The following is a 25,706-nucleotide window of genomic DNA, read 5'->3' as shown; positions in this document are numbered from 1 at the left end:
AGGGAAGGAAACAGCTCCACTCTCTAATGTGTGACAGGCACCACGCAATATCCAGACACAGCCAGCAACATGAAAGCTTTCGATACCCCCTTGCCCCTGAGGCTTTCCCAACAAGAGGGCAAACTGCAGAAGAGAGTGTCGACCACACTCTGATTGGTGCAAAAGCACAGTGGTGTACGATAAGCGGGCAGTGCCGCAGGATGGAGTGCAAACAGGCAAGGGAACGGACGATTTTGTTCGAGGTCGGCAGCCATCTTACGCACTTAAAAATTCCAGTAACAACAAATCCATTCTCAACAGCAAACAGAAGAACAGACAACAGCCATTTTTTCCAGCCTCGGAAGCCTAGCAGCCGCAACTGTAGGTTTCTGAACAGCGTCATGCCACTGGAAAAAAGTTCCGAGAAAGGTACTTTCTTTGCTTCAAAGCGCTACAGAAGCTTCGCTAACATGTGGCAGCCATTCTAACATGTGGCAGCCATTCTAACATGTGGCAGCCATTCAAGAAGGCCTCCAGTATTACCCTTTAAGGAACAAAACAGCGCAACTAAAACGAAGGACCAAGAAAAAAAGAGACACGAACATGCGCTGACTTACAACTGACTGTTTTAATCGGAAAACCACATATAAATAATCTCTAATCGCTGCGTCACAGCCTCACGTCGTCATCGCAAACTACTAACATAAAAAGAAAGGAAAAACCATTGGCGAAAGGTAAGCACCTACAGGCTCCCACGCTTTTCCAACAGGCTAATAGCTAATAGAGTTAATAGAGCTAATAATCGCTAATAGAGTCAGGACAACCTTGGACTTCTGTCAACCAAATGACCAGGCAGGCTTTTGTAAAGGATGCTCGACAATAGAGCATGTTCACGCTATCAGTCAGGTGATGGAGAAGTATTCTCCCGTCACGGTGACTGCTGTCAGGTGAGAAGGAAGAGAGCGAGAATGGCTTCCAAATGAAACTCCTTAATTGGGCTGACTTGCACAGAACTTAATGACTCGGCGGCAGTGTAGCAACAGGCATGCTTGGCGGTCATCGAACAGAATGCCAGCCACTCTCAGCTGCACTCAATTTAAAGCTGATAGCAAACTCTCAAGATACGCATCTAAGTTGCCAAAACATTCTGAAACAGCGCGGAATTGGATCTGCCTGGATGCAAATGTTGGGCAGCATGGCGTCTAGCGTGGTCGCAGCCTCCCTGAGGCGTCATCTGGGTGGTCTCCTGCACTGCGGTGTTGTAGGCGAAGACTACGTAAGGCAGGATGAGGACCCGGTTTCTTGTGTTCGGCATCGACATACATGGCGAGCATTTTGGCGATGGTTTTGTTCAGGCGCTCAGTCAGTTCGTTGGTCTGCAGATGGTATGCAGTGGTCCTCCGATGGCTGGTTTGGCTGTAACGCAGGTTGGCTTGCGTCAGTTAATGCTGTTCCTCTGTCCATGATGAACACAGTGGGGATGCTGTGTCGCAGAAGAATGCAGTGCACGAAAAGTTTGATGACTTCTGCTGCTGTTTCGTTTGGGAGGGCTTTTGCCTCGGCTTAGCGGATCAGGCAGTCAGTCGCTATGACCATCCACTTATTTCCAGATGTTGACTTCGGGAAAGGGCCAAGCAAGCTCATGCCAGTCTGCTGGAGGGCCTTGAGTTTGGTTCAGCAGGGCTGACAGAAATCCTGCTGGTCGGGTCGGAGGGGTCTTTCTTTGTGACAATCTCGGCAGGTTTTCACATAATGTGTGACATTGGCAGACAGTCAGGGCCAGTAATACGTGTCTTGAATGCTGCGGAGGGTGCGAGTAAACCCGAGATGTTCAGCTGTCGGCTCGTCATGGGAAGCCTGTAGAGCATCGTCGCAGTGACTTGCCATTACACCAAGGAGGTCGGCTGTCTTGTTCGCTGCAAAGTTCTTCTTCACGAGGACATCATTCTGTACACAGAACGAAGCCACTACTCGTTTGAACGAGGCGGGGGGGGGGAAGAAACCTTGCCTTCCAAGTACTACTCGACGAGGGGTCTGAGCGTTGCTGCTGTGCAAAACAGCTGCAGCTGATGGGTTCTCATCAGTGGTGCATCTAGAGGGGCTCAGAGGTGTTGCAGTCAGCATTAGAGTGCTTGCGTAAGGTGATGTTAGATGGTGGCAAGGCACTCTTTGAGGAGAGTTTCTTCAGGGTCGAAAATACGACTGCCGAAAATACAAAACTCACCTCATTGTGCGAGATGGGAAATACTGACTGCAAAAGAGCACGTGGATGCACGACTCTTGATCAGAAGGATTACATCGCTTGAATTGAAGGTGTCGCATGTACGATGCATTTATCATGTCGGGGTCATTACATAGGTCAAACAGGGCAATGTCCAAATGAGCGATTTATGGAGCACGCACATAGCGTCAATAATGGGAGAGGGAATTCACTTGTCAACCACATTCTTTCGTGCAAATCGAAAACGTGCAAACCATTTTTTGAGAAGGCTGTTGTGATAGGAAAAGCTAGAGGAGAGAATGTTTACTACATTCAAATCGGAGCGGAAGCGCGGATTGGTGCTGCATAGAAGACGACGATGAGCAGGCAGGGCTGCAGGATGGAGCAGATGGATGCTCTCCAGTGCACAGCACGAGAGTGTGGCTGCGGCCCAGTGGTCTCGCTGAGCGCCCCTCAAGGGAGATCTGTTGGCGCAGCCGCGTGCTCGACTCCCAGTCATGGATGCTGATTCTTTTCCTCTTTTTCATCGTTTCACCTCCGACTCAGCTGGAGGTCAAATTTACACGGTCTGCATTTGAAGGCCGAGGTCCCGTAGCGAAGCTTTCGGTTCAAAAGCAGCGCAGTGATCCCGCAATTAACAGTTGTGGCCGAAAGGATAGATGATTTAGGTGTGACGGGTGTTAGCACTCAGTCTATAGTTTTATGTGATGAGGAACAGCCATTTCTGAGGCACCAATACTGTTAGCATAAGTGATAGCATGTCTTGGATGTATATATGCGATGCATGTGTGAAGTAAAATTTGTTGGAAGTTTCTTCTTGTGTCCTCGTCCCGTGCGGCACCAACAAAAGCTATGCTGTTGAAATAAATCTGGTCTCGCCTTACATCACAAGTAGCACGATGGTAGCTTTGAAGAATGAACAAACACTACAGGCAATATAACCAACCCCTATATGTAGCCTTCACTGGTTACGAGAAAGCATCTGACTCGATGGAAACCTGAGCAGTCATGCAGGCATTGCGGAATCAGGGTGTGAAAGACCCTTATGTCAAAATACTGGAAGATATTTATAATGGCTGCACAGTCACCAGAGTCTTCTAGCAATAAAATCCCAATAAGGAAAGATGTCGGGTTGGAAGATATGACCTTACCAGCGCTACTCGCCGTCTGTTTAATATGAGTTTTCAGAGGCCTGGATTGGGAGCAGTTGGGGAGAAGAGAGAATGGAGAATACCTGAGCAGCACTGCCTGGCTAAGTCACTCAGGACATGAACTGCAAAGCATGGTCAATGAGTTAGACTCGCACAGCAGGACGGTGGGGCTAAGAATTAACATGCAGAAAACCAAAGTATTATTCAGCAGCCTCGCAAGAGAACAGCACTTTGCAGTTGGTAGCCAGGTGCTGGAAGTAGTAAGGGAATATGTCTACTTAGGGCAGGTAGTGACCACTGATCCGGATCATGAGAGGGAAATAGCGAGAAGAATAAGAATGGCGTGGAGCACATATGGCAGGTTCTCTCAGATCATGAATGGCAGTTCACCAATATCCCTCAAGAGAAAAGTGTGCAAAAGCTGTGTCTCACCGGTACTCGCCTATGGGGCAGAAACGTGGAGGCTAACAAAGAGGGTTCAGCTTAGGTTAATGACAATGCAGCGAACCATGGAAAGAAAAATGATAGGTGTAACATTGAGATTGACAAAACTTCTTGCTGGGCCAAGTTTCAACAATTAAGAGGTTGGAAGCGGGCGGAGTGGGTGAGAGAACAAACGAGTGTTAATGATATCCTGTTTGAAATCAAGAGTAAGAAGTGGGCTTGGGCAGGACATGTAATGTGAAGGCAAGATAACTGCTGGTCCTTATTGAGGGTAACGGAGTGGATTCCAAGAGAAGGCAAGCGTAGCAGGGGGCGGCAGGAAGTTAGGTGGGTGGATGAGATTAAGAAGTTTGTGGGGATACGGTGGCTGCAACTGGCGAAGAACAGGGTTAATTGGTGAGACATGGGAGAGGCCTTTGCCCTGCAGTGGGTGTAGTCAGGCTGGTGATGATGATGATGATGATGATGATGATAAACATGTTCTGCTCAGTTCAGAGTGCAGATGTGTGAAGAGTGTTTTATGATGACGAAGAGACGTTTGTGATGATGTTGTGTCATGGTGATGTCATGTTTGGGACACTGCCTCGCAAAACAAACGTGCACGGCTTGCTTGGTGGCAGCAGGCTCCAACGATGGACTTGCATTGAAATTTGGCGTGAGCTGAGAACAGCGAGTCCTTGTGAGCAGGACAGATTCATTCTTGTGCTCATGGAAGCACCCTGGCTGCCTGTGGGGCGCTCCTATATTTGTGAATAGTGGAGGTTTTCTGTGTGAGATTTAATTGTGGGCCTCTCCTTTGCCTGTGTGTGCCAACTGCCAAGCAAACACTGTTGTCCCTGTGGCGCAGACCATTTGGCGGCTGTGGTGGTAGCCCCGCTTACGCCGTCCATCAGTGACGCTTTCAGCTGCTGCCGATAATGGAGGTGGGCGCTGTGCCATCTGGCTTGCGGTTATGACACCAGCTGTTTGGTTTCATTTTCCAACATGAGGAGACAATGTGAAAATGTAACTTTGACACGATGACTGTCCACAGCTCATGGCACCGATCGTGGTATCTGTCTCGGTCCTCAAAGGCTATACACCGAGTACTTAGTTGGATGTAACACGTTCTGCTGGGCGAGTTGGTTCATCTTGGTAATGTAAAAGCGTTTAGCGCAAAACGACTAAGAAAGGACGGGGACAGAACACAGACACACAGGAGCGCTCTTCTTTTTTCTTAAGAAGCGCTACTCTCAACTAAATTTATTGCCAGTTGAAACAATCATTTTATACACTGGTTCCAGTACAGAATCTGCTCACATTCCGTAGACTGCGTACATGCGCACATGCCAGGTGACGCTGTCGATCACACATTTTGTAAGATAATCCTATCTAAAAACTTGTACCCGTTAGGGTACATCTTCACCCCCTTTGGTGAAGGAGGTGAAGTTGTACCTTTGCTTTGAAGCGCTCCTTTGTGTCTGTGTTCTGTCCCTGTCCTTTCTTTGTCGTTTTGCGCTAAAAGCTTTTACATGACCAAGATTTAGTTGGGTGTGATGCAGTCGGAATTTTTCTAAAGCAGCAGTGGTGAGACAACGCTGTGGAATGGTCGGGGTTTCCGTTCTGATGGTGAGACCTTGTCGCAGAGACCTGGGACATCAGTGCATGCTCCTTTCATTGTAATGTTGGCGTTGTATTTTATGCAGTGCACTTGATGGATGAGAGTGGCTTTATTTGGTGCTTTAGAGTCTTCACAACAGTGCACCAGCAGAATGCTGATTATGATGAAGAAAGGCCGCACCCCCCTTCATTCATGGGAGCCTGAACTGAAAAAAAAAAAAAAAAAATGGACAAAAGTAGGAAGCAGAGAACCCGGTGAAATGTCCCATCTCCACTTGAGCACTCATATTCCCCAACTTGGAAGGCGTGTGCAGCTGACCGGAATAGTGGTGTGCCTCCACACTAGGAGCTGCGCTTCCTGAGCACGGCCGTGGTGCCCCAGGGGGGGTCGTCGCGGCCCCCCCGGCCCCTGCTGCCGGCGGCCAGCCCCTTCGACCCCGGCTGCCAGCCCTTCGCCCTGCAGCCCGAGGAAGAGGAAGAGGACCTGTTTGACCACATCAGCCCCACGGTGAGTCCCACAGGGGCATTCTTTGTCACATTGTCAGCCATTCACATTGGGCTGCCTGTCGCCCATCTTTTGTCACCTGACCACTGCTGGCACTTCATTTTCCTATTTAGGTCAGTTATCCCTGAAAAGAAATTACTCACTAGTAGTAGTATTTTGATAGGGACGCCTGCCTCTCTTGAGGTATGAACGCACTGTTTAGGCGAAAAAGTATTTGTTTTTCAGTGCAGGCAAAAAATGGTGCCTGAAAGCATTAGGGGAGTTTGTTTTTAACAAAACAGCTTTCTGAATTCTTTGCCACCAAAATTGTGGAGGCACTCTAGTGATAAAAAAAACAAGGAAGGAAAAGCCACAAATAGGTTTCGGCGTGTTCTTCCGGTGTGGAGAAAACAGCAAATGAGGGTGCTCTGGGAGCTGGTGCAAGGAGCCCTCTAGAAATCACTCAACATTCCAGCGATTGTTGGTGCTTGATATGAAGTGGACTAGACGAGATCCCAAGCAAATTTTTTGCGCCGATATGCTGAATTGGTCTAACAATAATCTTTAGAAAGTTCTTGTTGGCGCAGGACTAATGTGATCAGGTGCATGATCACCCTGTTTCACTCACTTGTGTGATTTGTACGGTTATTGAAGATGCAGTAGCAAAACATGACACAAATAACTTGTGTTCATCTCACATAGATTCCAGAGTGCCTTGTCACGCTGTTTCACAACTTACCGAAACGTTTCATCATTTTTATTTGGCTTTGGATGTCCTCAAACCATTTGGCTTCAGGTGCTTAGATTTTGTCCAAGGCTATCAGTAACGTTCCGCTCAGTAAATGCACGTATTGCTGCAGCACGGGGCTGCAGCCTATTTCAGGGCCCATCTGCGGTCCACCCATATTTGGAAACTGCTGGCCTAGTTCACGAGAAGCCTCATCTGGGCTTCCACCAGGGTCAGTGTTGGGTTTATTTGAGTGATGCTCCCGGTGTTCTTAAACGGCGCTTAAAGATAAAACTTTGCTTAATTTACTCCAGCGTGGCCCATACACGTCATCAAACTAAAATCAACTGACGCCTGCAAGGTTTGTGTGACTGGTGAGGAATATAAATTCATATTCATTATTCAGAGTCAACTTTTGCTTATATCACGAGAAAAAAGAAACAAGGATTCTAATATGTAGCTTGAAGAATTTAAGAGTGATTATTAGAGCTGTGTGAACAGCAAAATGATAAGTGCAAAGTGAATTCAAATATTAAAAATTCAGTGCCAATACAATCGGATATTTTTGGAATACTTCCAAGTTAAGTTGCACATAATCTGAACGAACAAACGTAGCATTTAAACAGGACACAGAAGGATGAGGACAGGACGGGGCTACAACTTACAACTGAATGAAATCGATAAACGTAAGACACATCCCTTCTCGAGCAAAGACACGCATGCGCAAACTTGAGAAAGAATGACAAAACTGTGATAATCAAGAAAAATCCGGTAAAAGAAAAAGAGACGAAAAGGCGAGGAATAGCCACCGGTCATTAAGACTGTTTACAAACATGAAGTGCGTCTTAGAAAGCTTCTTTCTTTTTCCATTAGATATATAGATGGTGTGCTAATGCACGTGTCACTACCGCGTTGTGATATTTCGTGAGCTTCCGGGATTTCCCTCGCCAATTGATCTTTACCCCTTCCTAAAATCTTTGTGCGGTTCAAAGAGGGAAAGCAACCTGGGCAGCTCTTGCAATGCTTTGGCGAGTGCTCATCAGTTTGCTGACGAAGCGAAGATGCGTGTTCACTCAGCCTCACATTTAGGCATCTGCCCGTCTGCCCAATGTACACACTTTCGCAGCGTAGAGGGATCTGATAAACAATATCTGTGGCGCATGAGACGTGCGGCTTCTTGTGTTTTGTGCTACACCCTGAATTCTTGACGCTCTCATGATCTGCCAGAGCGCAAAGCTTTGCAAGCTTGAGGGGAGCTGAAAATACTACATCAATACCAAATTTTGCTGCCACTCTCTTCAAGTTGTGCGAGAGCCTGTGTACATAGGGCATAACTTCAAACCTCCTTTTCTGTTCTCCCGGTACGTTAATCTTAGATAACTGGATGTGTTCTCTTTCATTGTGTAACTTTTTCTTCAGAGTTTCTGCGACAGCCACAAGAACATCGCCAGGAAAGCTTGCTTCTTTAAGTCTTTGAACCTGGTTGTCAAAACTACTACCAACTTTGTGCGGACATGACTTGAGGAGCGCCGACCTGAGACATGTGGCTGCTATGCCTCGCTCAATGAGCTTCGAATGAGAAGAGTCGTAAGGTAGTAGCGCTTTCTTGGACCGTGGTTCGTAAGCCCAGCAAAAATGACCAACAGAATTAAAATACAGGTGAATATCTAAAAACTGAATGGAATCGTCAGTTCAATGGAAAAATTCAGTGACTTCATGATACCTTTAAATCGGGTTAAAATCGAGTCTGTAACTACACTCAAGTCATCTCTAGACGAAAGGTTGAGAAGAACAAGGAAATCATCTACATATCTAAAGACACGTACAACGCACTCATCGTTCAACTGAGACTAAAGCTCATTAAGCGAGGCATAGCAGCCACATGTCTCAGGTCGGCGCTCCTCAAGTCATGTCCGCACAAAGTTGGTACTTTTGACAACCAGGTTCAAAGACTTAAAGAAGCAGGCTTTCCTGGCGATGTTCTTGTGGCTGTCGCAGAAACTCTAAAGAAAAAGTTACACAATGAAAGAGAACACATCCAGTTATCTAAGATTAACGTACCGGGAGAACAGAAAAGGAGGTTTGAAGTTATGCCCTATGTACACAGGCTCTCGCACAACTTGAAGAGAGTGGCAGCAAAATTTGGTATTGATGTAGTATTTTCAGCTCCCCTCAAGCTTGCAAAGCTTTGCGCTCTGGCAGATCATGAGAGCGTCAAGAATTCAGGGTGTAGCACAAAACACAAGAAGCCGCACGTCTCATGCGCCACAGATATTGTTTATCAGATCCCTCTACGCTGCGAAAGTGTGTACATTGGGCAGACGGGCAGATGCCTAAACGTGAGGCTGAGTGAACACGCATCTTCGCTTCGTCAGCAAACTGATGAGCACTCGCCAAAGCATTGCAAGAGCTGCCCAGGTTGCTTTCCCTCTTTGAACCGCACAAAGATTTTAGGAAGGGGTAAAGATCAATTGGCGAGGGAAATCCCGGAAGCTCACGAAATATCACAACGCAGTAGTGACACGTGCATTAGCACACCATCTATTTATCTAATGGAAAAAGAAAGAAGCTTTCTAAGATGCACTTCATGTTTGTAAACAGTCTTCATGACCGGTGGCTATTCCTCGCCTTTTCGTCTCTTTTTCTTTTACCGGATTTTTCTTGATTATCACAGTTTTGTCATTCTTTCTCAAGTTTGCGCATGCGTGTCTTTGCTCGAGAAGGGATGTGTCTTTTGTTTATCGATTTCATTCAGTTGTAAGTTGTAGCCCCGTCCTGTCCTCATCTTTCTGTGTCCTGTTTCAACGCTACGTTTTCTCGTTCAGATTATGTATGACCAACTGGCCCCACAGTGTACTCTGTTAAGTTGCACATGACATGTTCTCCAAGACATGCTGGAAAAAAAATTTCTGAAAGGTGTGCAAAAATCTTTTTGGGCCTGAAGCACACATATGAATAATAAAAATTGGTTGCATAATGAATTCAGTAATTTTGATCATCTGAACAGGTGTTGAAATTGTAGTGCAGGGCATCCTCCAATGCTCTGCGTTGCGCGAACGACTAGCGGTACAGTCCTGGTACTGACCAGTCCAGCACACACGAGCATCGGCATTTTTTCCCCTCTGCTTGGTCTTTCGAGGAGGGACTGCGTGCGGTTGTTTTTTGTTTGTATGTTCTTAACGTGACCACCTTGTATTGCGCGTGTCAGCAACAAACCTCAGGTGCGAGTTAGCGCTTGTCTGCGTCGTGTCCTTTCCGTCCCTCGTGTTCCTTGTGCGCTATTTTCACATCATGAGCGTTATCCAACTTGCCCAACTTTCGGCTTTGCTTAATGACATCCTAGTTGAAATCAAGAGGAAGAAATGGGCTTGGGCAAGACGTGCGATGCAAAGGGAATATAACCGCTGGTCCCTAAGGGTGACGGAGTGGATTTCAAGAGAAGGCAAGCGTAGCAGGGGGCGGCATAAAGTCAGGTGGGCGGATGAGATTAAGAAGTTTGCAGGGATACGGTGGCCGCAACTGCTGAAGAGCAGGGTTGATTGGAGGGACATGCGAGCAGCGTTTGCCCTGCAGTGAGCGCAGTCAGGCTGATAATGATGTGCATTTAATGGAGCATTATGGATAATGCAAATTACCTTTCTTTTTTCAAGCAGGAATAATCGATTTTAAGTTCGCAGCAGAGGTCTACACGAGGCAACAGTTGTGTACATGACTCAGGAAGAGAGCATTGTGGAAAAGAAGTTTGACCTTTCATGACTGTGGACTTAAACTGAACAGCATTCTGGTGGCCTGTGCAAGCTTTCCTGCAAGAAAGTGTGTGTGATGAGACTGTGACATTTGGCTATCGGAAAGCATCCCTAATGTTTCTGTGCAATGAACAAGCTCAGTTCAATCTCTAAGTTGATAGCTTTGTTTTTGTTTGAAAAATAAAATAGCTTTGGTTTCGGCAGTGTTAATTTTGTAAGCGATTATCTAGTAACCATGTTTGTATTTTAGCAAGAACAGAATTTGTGGTTGAAACTCGGCTTGCCAGATTGTCTTACGACAAAAAGCCTGGTAATATCATAGGTGGAGGTTACATGTTTTGTTTGACTGTTGTCAAGGAGAAGATTGTTTGTGTAGACATTGAAAAGAGGTAGTGGGGAAGTGTTGCTTGCTTAATAAACTGGGAGTGGTCGTCGCTCTTCTTAAGGGGCTGTGGGCACACAGTTCCCTGCTTGTCATGAACACCAGAACCCCCTGCTGTGTACACAATCTCCCACGGGAGGTGGGGCTGGTGCTCGACCTTCCAGAGTGCAAAAAGTGCCCAGAGGAGAAAGAAGACCGCAGATTCTACAGAGCGCATCAAAGAAAACTGTTGCTGGAGGATATTGATGCAGCGGATTCGTTAACATCCCTGGCAACTTTATGAGAGCCCCTTTCAGAAAGTCTCCAGAGGTGGCGTACATTTTCATTCCAGTGCAAAATTTCCAGCACCAGGTGTATGGCAAAAACACTCAGAGGCTTGTTACTTGCTCCCAATGACTGGGGTGGTCTCTTTTTTTCGGACTAAAACTAAGCAGCAGAATGATTTTTCACAGCCTGCTGACTGTGGCCCATGCAGGAGCCCAGGGGAGGTGGTGCCGAGGTGGACTCGGATGACTCGGACGTCCCCGAGGAGCTGAAGCGGGACTACGTGGACGAAATGACCGGGGAGGCTCCGCTGCGCAGGTGGGGTGCATTCGCAGGGAAGAACAAGGCAGATTGCTAATCTCTCTGGTGTCTGTACTCACGTACATCACGGTTGTCTAAGGCCATTGGCTCAGAGCAAGTGTTTGGGCAGCAGCCAGGCTTCTTCTTCAGCTCACCCTACTGAGTGCAAGGAGGGCCTGGGTCTGTTTCTGCCAGGTTTCCTTCCAGGATGGTCGCTGACTGCTTGAGGATATCTGGCTTCTCTTGCATCTTCACAGACACAGTGCAGGAATATCCAAGTAAAAGCTCATTAATTCCAACTCCAAGGGTCCAAAAAAAATGTTGAAATTATCTGAAAGTTTCAACTGTCGAATGACCCCAAAACAACTGTCAAGAACTGCTTGCATCAGGATAAGTGTGCCAAAACTGCTCATTTCAACAGCGTTTATTTTGAGAAACACACAGCTTCATACACCCCTGTGTAAAGTCACCACATGTGCCTGAGACACGTGAGTTGCAGCCAACACCTGCACAGTCGTGCAAATCATTGGACAAGTTCTTTTTGTGTTAGCAGTAGGGACGGTGTGCTCACACACTGTTCTCCTCGGCTGACTACCTCAGCTGCCCTATGGCCAGTCTGAATTCCTCAGTGCCTGCACACATTACTTGCTTTCAGCCCTGTGCTCCTTCCCACATGTCGGTGGTGTGGAGAAGGCTCAGAGGCCTCTGCAGGGGAACAGAAATGGCCGCCGCCCTGTTCCCAGAGATGCAGCAGGGAGCTCAGTCTCTTGGAGTGTCTCTTGCCACATGCCTAGCGTGTTCAGAGTAACTGGCCAAAGCAACGTCCGAATTAACTACACCACAGACTTGCATGGCTGGGACAGCAGAGGGAATTATTTCCAAATGAACAGGGCTCAAATTAATGAGCTTTCAGCTGTATTAATACTATAGGGAAAGAAGCAGTGGATGTGTTATTTGAGAGTGAGGCCTCTGATTGTGGCTGATGCACGTCATTGTTTTCTTTGGCGCAAATTGTACGCGGCGAGGACTGGCATGGTCGGGAGGGAATGCAGTGGCACAGCTTGCAATGACGTCGGTGTCAGGGTGAACAGGTTTCAGGCAGTCAGTTGAGACTGTCCTCCCGGCCGTTGATGGACCATCGTATGGTGGCCGTAAGGGCGGGCGTACGGTGTCGTGGCGAAGAAAGACGTGAGTGCACCGCTGAAGGTCGGGGGGGACGTGGACACGACGAGAATACTCGCGCTGACGTGAGGGAACGACAGTGCTCATAGCACAACGTAGACGGTAGGCGTAATCTGAGACGTCTCCAGGCGTGGGTGGCGACAACTCGAAGGATTCGCCAGGGATGCGGAGAATAGTGCCAAACGTTAGCTCTGCCCACAGGTTGAAGAGTCACTGCGAAGTGCGGTACAGAGACCAAACAGGACAAAGGGTAGGTGCTCAATCCATGGTGAAGGAAAAGCGGACGCCATAAGTGAGGCTTTCAGCTCCCGGTGAAAACGCTCAATGACACTGTTGGAATTCGGGTGGTAAGAGGTCGTCTTGATGGGATCGATGTCGAGGAGCCAAGATAGGTTGGCAAATAAGGTGGAGTCAAATTGACGATGACGATCAGTTGTAATGGTGCAAGGGACATCGTAGCCGCTGATCCAGAGTGTGATGAGTGCTCATGCGATTGACTCCGTCGTTAAATGCAGAAGGGGCATCGCTTCAGGCCATCTCGTGAACCTGTCAATGCAGGTTAACAGATAGCGGTGGTTCCCACAGGGAGGAAGGGGACCGACAATGTCGACGTGCAGGTGGCTGAAGCGAGCGTCCGGAGACGGGAACGTGCCAAGCAGAGTCGCAGTGTGTCGGTGCACTTTGCTTTGCTGACAGCTCAGGCACGTGTGCGCCCAGCGGCGAGCGTTGACGTTGACGCGAGGCCAGACATAACGAGCCGTGACAAGGCGCTGTGTTGCGCGGATGCCAGGATGGGCCAAAGACGGTTCGTCGGTATGGTGGAGGCACATAGGGGCGAGGGTGACCAGTTGACGTATCACAAACGAGGGGGACGGCGCAGTCAGGGAGCAAGACGTCCTCCAACACCAGAGAGGTGTTACACTTGCGAAACTGTTGCAACCCGGCATCGGCTTGTTTAGCAGCAGCCGTAGTCGTGAAATCGATGACTGGCCATCCATTGTCCGTCGCATTGACTTCAGCACGAGAAAGAGCGTCGGCAACTATGTTGGACTTGCCGCTGACGTGACGAATGTCGCAGGTAAATTCAGAAATGTAGGCGAGCTGCCTGATTTCGCGAGGAGCGTAGGAGGTACTGCTGGATGCCAGCGCGGACGTCAGAGGTTTGTGGTCAGTGAGGATATGAAATCTGCGTCCCTCGAGAAAATGTCGGAAGTGCTTCACGGCTGAATATATTGCTAGCAGCTCTTGGCCGAAGGTGCTGTAGCGGTGTTCAGGGGGCGCAAGCTTCTTGGAAAAGAGGGCAGTTGGCTGCCAAACACCAGCGACGAACTGTGGCAAGGCCGTGCCGACAGCAGTGTCTGATGCGTCAACCATGACGGACGTGGGCGCGTCACATTTAGGATGAACCAGGAGCGTCGCTCTGGCAATGGCTGCTTTGATGCCGGCTTGCTGTGGCCCGAGAGAAGGTCGTGGAGAGGCTGCAGTAGTGCAGCGCAGCGAGGAATGAAGCGCCGATAATAGTTGGCGAGGCCAAAAATTCGCGCAGTTGTCGGGTGGTGTTGGGCCGGGGAAACTGACTGATGGCGGTGACACGGGCTGGCAAGGGGCGAATGCCATGGGCGTTGACGCGATGGCTGAGAAAGTCCAACTCTGCAACGCCGAACTTGCTTTTCGGGCCGTTGACCACGAGACCAAAGCGGCTGAGTCTTGCGAGCACTTGACGCAGGTGGAGCTTGTGGGCCTCTGCCGTAGGGCTGAAGACGAGAATGTCGTCAAGATAGGCAAAGCAGCACGTCAAGCCGCGTAGTACTTGGTCAACAAAGCGCTGAAAAGTCTGGGCCGCATTGCGAAGACCGAAAGGCATCCTCAGATATTCAAACATGCCAAAAGGTGTAATAATGGCAGTCTTTGGGATATCCGACGGCTCCACAGGAATCTGATGATATGCCTTCACAAGATCGACTTTGCTGAAGATTGTGCAGCCATGTCGGGCCGATATAAAATCCTGGATGTGGGGGATCGGGTATCGGTCAGGGACTGTGGCCTTGTTGAGAGCCCAGTAATCGCAACAGGGGGGCCAGTCGCCGTTCTTTTTGGGCACCATGTGGAGGGGCGACGCCCAAGGACTGGAGGAGGGACGGATGGAGCCAAGCTCCAGCATCTGCTGAAATTCCGGTTTGGCGACAGCGAGGCGATCCGGTGCGAGGCGACGTGCGCGAGCAAACACGGGAGGCCCAGTCGTCACAGTATGATGAGTGAGCGACCGGGGCTTGGAGGGACGGGGGTCGGAAGGCATCTGGAAACACGGCGAGTATGCTGGACCAAGGATCGGGCGCCTGGAGGAGCCGGAGTGGTGGAGCGGGGCAAGAGACTCCTCGGACGACAAGGCTCGTTTCAGAATCCAGGATGCGGTTTTGCCGCATGTCAACGAGGAGCCTGTAGTGCCACAGAAAGTCGGTGCCGCTGATGATTGGCGAGTGCACGTCCGCGATGACAAATACCCGGGGAAAGGTGTGGCAGAGTCCGAGGGCAAGAGTTACCGGCTTCTGGCCGTATGTCAAATCAAATCAAAATTTTATTTGTCTGTATGCGTACACATTCATAAATTCTGATCTGCCTAAGCACATTTTGCTTGCTGGCTGATGAGGCAGCAGGTGGAGAAATACCTCCATATGCATACATTTCCTGTCTAAACACTCATGCTAATATAGAGAAAAAAAACAAACAAAAAACAAACAAAAGTTTGAACACAAAATTGCACATTCGAAAGAACTCAAGCTATACACAGGGAAATACATTTGCGCACCAATTTCTCATGTCAGTCATCATCCTACATTTGTTACTTGCAATACATAGATCATCGGGACTTTCATTAAATACAGCCGGTACATAATAACTGCACACCTTTTTACCATAGTTTGTGTAAACCCGTGGCTTAAAAAAAGTTCCGTTTTTCTCAAGGTGACATCTTTTTTTTACTGAAGTCTTATATTCATTTGAATAATAATACCGTGTTAACACAACAAAGTGAAATAGTTCACGAATTTGAAGGATGCCTAACTCATCGTATTTCTCTTTCGTGTCAACCAAGTGTAGTTTTGCGCCGTACGATATAGTGTTCACTCTTCTTTTTAGGATAACATTTAATGCTTCTTTCTTGTATTCGGAGCAGTTACCGTATAGAGTAGAGCCGTACTTTAAAACAGGTTCTACTGATGCTGTATAGATCAGTCGCCTAAGATGGAGTGGAGCTTTACCACGAAGGTGATACACCATAGTCGCAATGGCCCTTATCTTTCTGGAGAGGCAGACGATGTGGTCGCTCCATGTAAGGTGCAGTTCAAAGTGGATGCAGAACTGTTTGCTCTGTTTCCATGGCTTTAACAATTACACTGGTAGCAATGGGATGTATGAAGATGCAGTGGTTGGTTGAAAGCAACAATTTTGAGAGAACCAGTCAATGACTCCACTTATATCTGTTTGAAATGACTCCACGCCTGTACGATAATCAGGAGCTTCAAGCGCTAGCGCTGTGTCGTCAGTGTATTGAAAAACGTTTGACTTAAGCTGTAACAAACCCAAATCGGATACATATATGTTAAATAGTAGTGGGCCAAGTGTACTTCCTTGAGGTACACCGAATTTAACATTTTTTAAATCTCCGTGCGTATTATCAAGCATCACACACTGCAATATACCTGTAAAATAATTGACAAAAAACTTGTTAAAATGACCATGGAACCCAAGTGAGCTTAATTGTTAGGACTGATGCTTGGGCGAGTTGGTATGCCATGTTCAAGAAGAACAGACGTAATGTTAATTGTAATGTCCATATGGTGGATCCGTTGACTGAGGTCAGAGGAGGAGGGTGTAAAGGACGGCACCGCTCAGCCAGCCTGGGCGGAACACAGATCTTGGCACCAGTGTTGATGAGGTAGCGGACTTTGGTTACACGGTCAGTGACGTGGAGAAGGCGACTGGATCGCGGGCCGAGAACACGGGTCGCCTTCAGTGTTCGGCCGGACCGTTTCCCGCGAAGGAGCAGGGCTGGCGGCAGTGGCGTGCACGAAATCCGTAGGGTCGTGGAGGGCGGAGAACAATTGCCAGAAGTACTGGGGCTGGTATGACGGGGTGGAGACGACGAATGCGGCCGGCGAGCACGAAGGGCTGCAACTTGAGCTGTAAGCTGCGCCACCTGCCGGGTTAGTTCCTCATAGCAGCAGTGGGACGGGCATAGCAATCATCAGGAGCTGGGCTCAATAGCTGAGGGGCAAGAGGGCGATGAAGTGTTGCAACGGAAGGAAAGCCAACGTCCATGATCTTCTCCGCCAGCGTAGCCAGGGATTCCAGGGTCTGAGAAGAACACACGCTCAGGATCATGCGCACGTGCGGAGGCAAGCGCTGCAGGAAGAGTTCTCGCAGGAGCACATTGTCGTGGGAAGTAGCCAAGTCTCCAGCCAGGGCGGTCATGCGAAGCAACAGCTCGGTAGGTTTGCGATCTCCGAGCTCTCCTGAGGTAAGGAGCTGCTGCAGGCGACGCGTCTCCGTTTCAGTAGTTCTCTGGATAAGCATCGCTTTGAGATGATCGTATGGGCGATCGGCAGGCCGAGAGCGGAGGACGTTGCAAACAACCGCAGTGGTAGCAAGTGTGAGCGCACCAATGACATGGTCGAAGATGGTCACCTGTGATGTGATGCAGTGCCGGCGGAATGAGGCCTCAATGGTTACGAACCACCAAAGTTCCGAGTCCGATGACCAGAAGTCGGGGAGCTTGTGGGCAGAGACTGTGGACTCACGAAGTGGCGGCATGAGAGGCGATGGAGACGCTACATGAGTGTAGGGATCCATGGCCAGGGCTTACACGATGGAAGGTAGGCGGGGTCTCGAGCGCCAGGCAGTGGTAGGCCTAGCAAAGCTGCTGATGCAAGTGCAGGGCAGCAGCAGAGAACGAAGATGTCAAGTCCGAAGTCACCAAATTTGTGGAGACGAATCGCAGACAAAAGTCGTCGTTGGGTCTCCACAAATATATTTGGCTGGGCGCGCTCAGCCTGGCAGGAACGGGACAACGTTCCGCCGGCATGCAGTTAAGCTGCCACAAAATTCAGTCTGTGCGTGCTTGTCAGGCGTGCTGGGGCTGTTGTCGTCTTCTGCGGCCGAGCCACGATGGCACGCTATACATTCATGCAGTTGCATTCTAAAACACTCTCCCTGCTGTCTCTTGAAGAAAACTGCTCGGCCTCTCCTTGCCTGGATTGCAGTTTGTCCGAGTGGGGACATTTGGCATAGACCGTCAGGTGCCCACCATCCATCCTGGCACAGTGCAGTGATGAGACGACAGAGAAACAAGCTTGAGGGTGGCCTGCGAGGCGGCCTCATGTCGAGCACTCGGGAATTGCAGGGAAGTAAGACTGTTGATTGAGATGGTAACCTGACAAGGGATGCTGGACTCGCATGTTTTCATTGTGGTTAACCAGTTAAGCACCAAGTTCAGTCCATCCAACTCGGCAGATATTCTGAGGTGCATGAGTTGGCAGACCACAGCAGCCATTTCTACAAAGGGGGATGATGTGGCCAAGCTTGAATGTAACTGTTTATGCCCATTTCAAAAGTGCACTTTATTTTAAGCTAGCTGGCGTAGTGGTTGAGCAATGACAATCAGTGCATTCTTAAACTCATCCCCAGAGCACAAGTTTTTTATGTGAGTACACTTACAAAGCCCTGTCATTCTTTTAGTTGCCCAGTACTCGTGGAAATAAAAGTTAAACCCAAGCATGCATATCTGCATTAAAATGTTTCATACAAAAATAAATTTCAGAATATATTGCGAGTGTACATTTTGATTGGAAAACTTCACCAAAACCATAAGCAGTAGGTGGTAGGCGACTATGGCATACATTCCAAGAATACCAGGGGAGAGTTATTAGTAAAGTTCTCAAACAGAAATAATTTACGGATCATGAATACCTTCTTCCGCTATCCAGCCAACAGGAAGAGGACGTGGAAGAGCCCCAATGGTGAGACTAAAAATGAAATAGACTTCATACTGTGCGCTCACCCTGGCATCGTAGAGGATGCGGAGGTCCTCGGAAAGGTTCCTTGTAGCGACCACAGAACGGTAAGGTCTCGTATTAGCTCAGGTTTGAAAAGCGAACGGAGGAAACTAGTGAAGCGAAAGGCTATTAACGAGTTAGCATTAAGAGGGAAGGTAGAGGAATTCAGAATGTCGCTGCAAAACAGATTTTCCACTTTAACCGAAGAAGACGACCGTAATGTTGAAACAACGAACGGTCATCCCACAGCTATCATTACAGAGTGCGCCGTAGGAGTAGGCGGTAGGATGGTTCGACAGGATACCGGGAAGCTATCTCAGGAGACTAAAGATCCGATTAAGAAACGCCAAAGCATGAGGACGTCTAACTGCACAGACAGAATAGAACTAGCAGAGCTGTCGAAGTTAATAAATAAGCCCAAGGTAGCCGACATAAGAAAGTTTAACATGGAGGAAATCGAGGAAGAAAACGATGCGTGGATATCAGCGAAAGCCACGTGCACAGCGAGAGAAAAACGACATACGCACACGACGGACAAGGATTGACACATGCGGGTGCCACGGGCTCGAGGCCACTGTGGCCAGCAGAAACTCGCTCTCGCCACTTGCTCTCCGACGCGGGACGGCCCATGCACACACCATGGGTGCAACGTTAGTGAGGGAACGAATGCGGGTTAACGACATCCTGGTTGGCTCGGGCAGGGCGTGCAATGCGAAGGCAAGATAACCACTGGTCCTTATTAAGGGTAACAGAGTGGATTCCAAGAGAAGGCAACCGTAGCAGGGGGTGGCAGAAGGTTTATTTATTTATTTATTACAGATACCTGCAGCGCCCAAGGGCATTATTGCAGGGGGGGGAACACAATAACGTCTGCTCATTTGGCCGAAAGATACACGTAATAACAGAAATATAATCACACAACTAATAGATGAGGAAAAATATGCACTGAAGGAAGACAACCACGCTCCCGAAATAAAATAACACTAATGAAATGAAAAAGACACACTCAAGACAACTGCGCGCCACGTCACACATCAGATAAAAATGCGCGGAATTGACCTTCCGTGCAGCACTCAGTGACGCCGGCTGGTCGCCTGTTCCACTCATTGATCGTCCGTGGAAAGAACGAGGTTTTGTAAGCATCTGTGCGACACTTAATCTCTCGGATCTTCCACTGATGATCAACTCATCTAGAAAAAAGTGAGGTTGAAGCAGATACCGGTCTTTGTCAATGCTCAGCTTTCCAAAATAGATGCGATGCATGATTTGTAATCTCAGATGTTTCCTACGGTTAGCTAAAGATCCCCGGCCAACGTGGTTTTTAAGAGACTTGACATTAGTTGAGAAGCTGTAATTATTGGACACAAATCTCGCAGCATTATTTTGGACGCGCTCGAGCATATCACATAAGTAAGCAAACTGGGGGTCCCATACAGGACAGGCATATTCAAGAATTGGTCGGATGTAAGTGAAATACAGGAGTTGTTTGACATTAGACAGTGCTTTATTGAAATTTCTTTTTAAGAAATTAAGCATTCTGCAGGCTTTGGATGTAGTGTACTCAACTTGCCTCGTCCATGTTAGGTGAGATGAAAAATAAACGCCGAGGTACTTATATTCAAGTACTTTTTGCAAGGGAACCTTATGTAGTGAGTAATATGTTTGTAATGGGGAACACTTTCGAGTGAAAGAGACAAATTGGCATTTTGTGGCATTCAAAGACATTTGCCATTTTGAGCACCAGGACTGGATGGAATCCAAGTTTCGCTGTAGTTTTAACGCATCAGAGGAATTTTCCACAACAGTGTAAACGACACAATCGCCAGCATAGAGCCGAACTTTGCAGGTAAGATCCAAAACAATATCATTGATATAAATCAGAAAAAGAAGGGGGTCCAAGAACAGACCCCTGCGGTACACCTGAGGAAACGTTTACATAACCTGAGTGCGAACCATTAATCAAAACACGCTGCATGCGGCCCTGAAGATACGAATGAAGCCAATCGATGACACTGGGGTGCAGACCAAGACAACTTAACTTGTGTAACAATAGTAAATGAGGTACAGAGTCGAAGGCTTTCTTAAAATCTAGAAATACGCAATCTGTTTGAGAGCCACGGTCAAAGGAAGAAACCAGATCATTACTAAACTCAAGCAACTGAGTAGTACAGGAAAAACCTGACCTAAAGCCATGCTGAACTTCTGTAAAATACCCATGTGAGTCAAGGTGTTTTATGACTGCGCTATATATTATGTGCTCCAACGTTTTACAGCACACACTCGCTAAAGTAATCGGTCGGTAATTAACAACAGAGCTTTTTGAACCACTCTTATGCACTGGTACCGCATTAGCATTTTTCCAGTCATTTGACTTAAGTGATGATCGGAACAAGATGACTAAGTAGTAAGATATTTCATTCGTGCAAGACTTTAAAACAAAGTTAGGAACACCATCAGGACCACCGGCAGAAGATGAATTCACATCACTAAGCAATTTTGACACACCTTGGTGAGTAAAAGCCAATTCAGACATGGTTTCAGTGACAGATTCACGAGTTAACGGAAGTTCTCCGATGTAGTACATTGGCGCAAAAGAAGACTGAAAAAAAGCATTAAAGCAGCATGCCTTATCACCATCATTAGTAATAACTTCACCATCATGGTCTAAATTCGGTATTCAGACTTGTTCACGTCCATTGTGTTTCAAAAACGTCCACAATTCCTTAGGATTATTATGCAGTTTTGATCCCAAGTCATTTAAAAAGCTATCCTTAAGAGCCTTAATTTCAGTTTTTAGTGTACTGCCGAGACCTCGAATCGACTGCAATACTGCAGGGCACCGATTTTTTTTTGTATGATTCTAGAAGGCGATGTTTTTTCCTGATAAGCTGTCTGGTTTGCCGTGTGATCCACGGTTTGTCGCGGCGGCGCTTTCCGGAAAGGCTTTTAGATGGGATATATTGATCAATTAGGCATTCCAGCTTATTCTTGAATACTTCCCAAAGGGAACTACAATCTAAATTCTGGTTAAGATCAATAAATTCAGGAAGGAAAGACGCAAGTTCGTTCCTCATTGATGTATAGTCTCCCTTATTAAAAAAGAAAACCTTTCGTGGTCGACCTTTTGAAATTAAATAAGGAAAATGCCGAACATTAGCGACAACACAACTGTGGTCGCTTATTCCCGGTATGACCACAGTGTCACGCACTACTGAAGGCCGGTTGCTGAAGAGTAAATCTAACACTGAAGATGAGTGCTCAGTTTCTCGTGTAGGTTCAGTGACGTACTGATACAGGTTATTAGTAGTAATTAATTCATAAAAGGATGAAGATAATGAAGAATGATTCGCACGAAGAGGTTTGTAGTCTACCCATTTGAAATCAGGCATGTTAAAGTCCCCACCAAAAAGAAAGTCACTTTTTAAGCTGAGTAGAAATTCGGACAACGAACTGAAAGCGTCAGGGTTGGTAGCAGAAGGAGGACGGTAGACAGAGCCAATAGCCAAATTCTTTCCATTGTTTAGGCGAAGATTACACCATACTGACTCGCAACCACCTAGAGGCGCTGTTATTAATGAAGAGCTAAAACATTGGTCAATAAGTAAGAACACCCCCCCACCATGCAAGTGTCGATCACTACGGTACGCGTCATAACCGGTGGGAAATACTTCAGAGCTGAGAACGGAATTATCCAGCCATGATTCAGTGCCAATTATAACATGCGGTTTTACAGAGGAAACAAGAGTAGCAAATTCATCAGTTTTGTTTTTGATACTCCTGCAATTCACGACGAGAGTTATCAATTCAAAATTTGATGACGCCAAGGGTGGGCACGAGCAGCGGAGCGGGCAGTTGCCTCCCTTTCATTCTCGAAGCTCGATGACACGGTCATGTTCAAAATCATAGACAAAACACTTTTTGTTGCCGAGAAGCTTATCAAATCGTAACTTGGAAGGAAAAGCCAGGTCACGTGCGTATTGTGAAAGCATGAAGCATGCCTTTCTGACTGCGGGCGTGAAGTCTTCGCGTATGGCATACTTAGTGTCCTTTAGCTTAAAGCCGCACGATAAGATATTGTCTTTGACTTTATAACTACAAAATTTAACGACAATCGGTCGGTGCTTTCCTACACCAAAGTGACCTATTCTATGAGCCCTTTTGATGCTTTCAGGTGGAACATTTTGGTTAAGATAAGACGAGAAGAATTCGCGCACATTTTTTTCAGATTCAGACCAACTCTTTGTTGCGGAATCATTTAGATCTAGAATAAGCAAGTTATTCCTGCGGGACTTACTAGAAATATCTTCAAAACAGGCCTTAAGTTGGGCAACCTCTCTGGTCAAGGCGTCAACACACGATGGTGCGTTTGAATCACCAGCCCTTGTGGCTAGCCGTGAGGAATGCATGTCGTTCTCTAGTATAGCGATCCTGCCCAGTAAACTTTTTAAAGACGTACTTGTAGCGTCCTGCTGCTGTTTAAACATATGCAGTTCCTGAAGGAACTGCGAATGGCGAAGTTCCAGTCGTTGTATGGCAGCGTGAATGCCATCAATGGCTTCATTATCCGAATTCATCTCGTGTGTATCGAAACCGGGACCGGGGTTGCTCTCGACATCACCGCATAGAAGCAGTAACAGTTTACATAAAAGACCATGACCATACTTCAACTTAACAACACACTTTTTCATAACACACAGCAAGTTGTCGGGGCACGACACCGCAATAATACATCGATTGGAACTACAATAGCATGCAGCAGGAGACGGGTAACTAACCTGGGCGAAAAACAGTGGTAAGCGCATGGCCGATGCGATGTCGCGCCCCAGCTGGCCGGCTTGCAACTGGCGAATAAATATCCGCCCCTCGGAGATAGTGCTGCTAGTGCGTCCTTGTTGCCAGATCAGCAGTGTGGTCGAAGCCAAACTGGGAGGCAGATGCGCAGGTGGTAGGCAGCAGCAGCTTGTTATCGAGGCATCTTCAGCAGCAGTCGAGCTGTGGTTGAACTCGACAGGCGCATGCTTGGGTGCTTTATCCAACGACGATATATCCACGGACGACCAAGAAAAAAGGGCGTGGGACAGGACCTGGGCGAAAAACAGTGGTAAGCGCATGGCCGATGCGCTGTCGCGCCGAGGTTAGGTGAGAGGATGAGATTAAGAAGTTTGCGGGGATACGGTGGCCACAGCTGGTGAGGGACAGGGTCAATTGGAGAGGGACATGGGAGAGGTCCTGCAGTGGGCAGGCTGATGATGAATGAAAACTTTTGTTATTGGCTTTAGTGACAGGTGGGTCAGTTTGGTGGAGAGTGACAGCAACCTCTCTTGTCAGACTGCCTAACCTGGAGAACCTGTCTCAGAAGATGCGGTGGCCTTGCTGCCGTATTTGCTGCACTCTGGTCTAACTCTGTCCGGGTGGCTTGGGACAATAGGATTGGGGGAGAGTTTTAGTGCAACAGGGCAGAAAGCTGAGCTGGTTGGTCTACACTCATCATGAAAAGTCCAGGCACTGACAAACAACAACACAGAGGGGACACAGGTTTTAGAACGTTTTAGTGCACAAGTGTCTCCACTTGGGTTCTTATGCGGAGTAGGGAAGATTAGCCTTTCTAGCCTGCAGTGCTGCGTGATGTCACGATGGGTATTAAGGCCGCCTGTTGTCCTTCTGGGCTAACATCCTCATTCCCTGGGTTTGACCAGTGAGCCAGAGCAATTCCACGTTTCTCCTGTCTTTCGGCTAACTCCTGAGAGTTCCTAGCCCTGGGCAAAATTTCCAATGCCTGCTTTTGCATCGCTGGCAGTCACTTCCGCTTGCCAGCGCCAAGGCAATGGTCCGAGGAAGGCCCACTCGTAGTGAACGCGACTGCACAAACAGACTGCTCCTCAGACGGGAGTTTACATGGAAAAGCATGGCTAATAAATTGGGGGCTTCCCTGTGCTGCAGGCAGGTGAGCCGCCCCGCAGCAGCAGCAGCAGAGGCCACCAGCCCCTTTGTCAGCAACACCAGCCTCAACGTGCTTCGCCAGTTCGGTGAGTAGCCACGGGGGAATCCGGGAAAAAGATATCGCTGAGGCATCATGAAATTGGGCAGGAACTGCAACTGATGGATAGTGCATGAACAATGTTTATCTTCAGCTTGGTAGCTTCCTTTAGGTGACGACTCTGCTCCATCATGACCTTGTGATTTGCTCCAGTATAACTTCAAGTTCACAAATATTGCTGTGTAGGCTTAGTGGGGATTCAAGCATCCTTGACTCTTTTCTTACCATGGGCAATGGTGTGTGTAAAAATATATTAAGCCGTAAATTTAAAATTTTGCTCCAGTGCAGGACATCAAAGTGTAGCTTGCATTAATAGAGCCCTTTTTTATTGGCATAAACAAACATGAAATGTTGGTTTCAAAGAAGTTAACATTTTATAGGCAAACTTTGATTAACACCTCTTTTTGGGCTGGTTGGTGCATACTTGAATTAGAGAAAAAATAGCGCCAAACCATGCACACCACGAGGAAGGAACGAGGACAAGACACAAGCGCTAACTCACAACTGAGATTTTATTGAAGCCAGGAAGCACCTTGTGAAGTTTCAAGGGGAAAAAAGGGTGACAGGGATGAGAAGGTGAACAAAGGCACCCATCTCGGAACGCAGAAACAGGCTGGCAGCCCAAAATCACAAAAATAAAAAGAAAAGTTACCTGACAGCAGAATCTAGAAAATTGTACTCGGAGGTAAAAAGAGACAAAGATGGAATGCTAACACACCGGCAGCCCAATTTCGTTATGTAGAAAGCCTCCAGACTAACACGTGCAGTTTTATCTGCGCTCTTGCCAAGAATCTTTGTCTCCTTTAACCGAGCCTCGCAACCGTCGCAGCTCATTACGTGCACAACCAAGTGTGCGTACTTATCTTTCATGTTGGATAAATTTCGGGCATGGTCCCCCAAACGCTCGTTGATGCATCGGCCAGTCTGGCCAACGTAAAGTTTGCCACAGGTTAAGGGGATTGCGTAAACCACTCCTACGGAACACTGGGTACCGTGCTTCGTCATCTGGCATCCCCGCTTTCTTGAGTCACAGACTCGGGGGCTTGTTGGGAGCCGAAAAGGCTGCACTCACCTGTTGGCCACTTTCCTCGAGTTGTGTACGTAAGGCACAGCCAGTGGCTTCTGCTGTGTCCTGTGGCG

The 25,706-nt window shown here is 47.8% G+C and overlaps 1 protein-coding gene across 3 annotated transcripts in view; it reads left to right on the top strand.

Annotated features, from left to right (window-relative positions):
- The window catches only part of LOC149345442 (syndetin-like), a 206,810-nt gene that overhangs the window by 80,793 nt on the left and 100,311 nt on the right, over window positions 1–25,706 (top strand). For all 3 annotated transcript variants that reach the window (XM_089546651.1, XM_089546650.1, XM_089546649.1), the window contains 3 exons: window positions 5,741–5,902; window positions 11,209–11,315; window positions 24,470–24,555. In XM_089546651.1, the coding sequence (XP_089402777.1) occupies window positions 5,741–5,902; window positions 11,209–11,315; window positions 24,470–24,555 (355 nt within the window). The remainder of the gene's footprint in view (window positions 1–5,740; window positions 5,903–11,208; window positions 11,316–24,469; window positions 24,556–25,706) is intronic.

Source organism: Amblyomma mixtum, chromosome 5 (genome assembly GCF_055824585.1).
Source record: "Amblyomma mixtum isolate Tamu chromosome 5, ASM5582458v1, whole genome shotgun sequence".
NCBI classification, from domain to species: domain Eukaryota; kingdom Metazoa; phylum Arthropoda; class Arachnida; order Ixodida; family Ixodidae; genus Amblyomma; species Amblyomma mixtum.
Note: the sequence above shows the minus strand (reverse complement) of the source record. Positions and strands in the feature narration are given on the sequence as shown.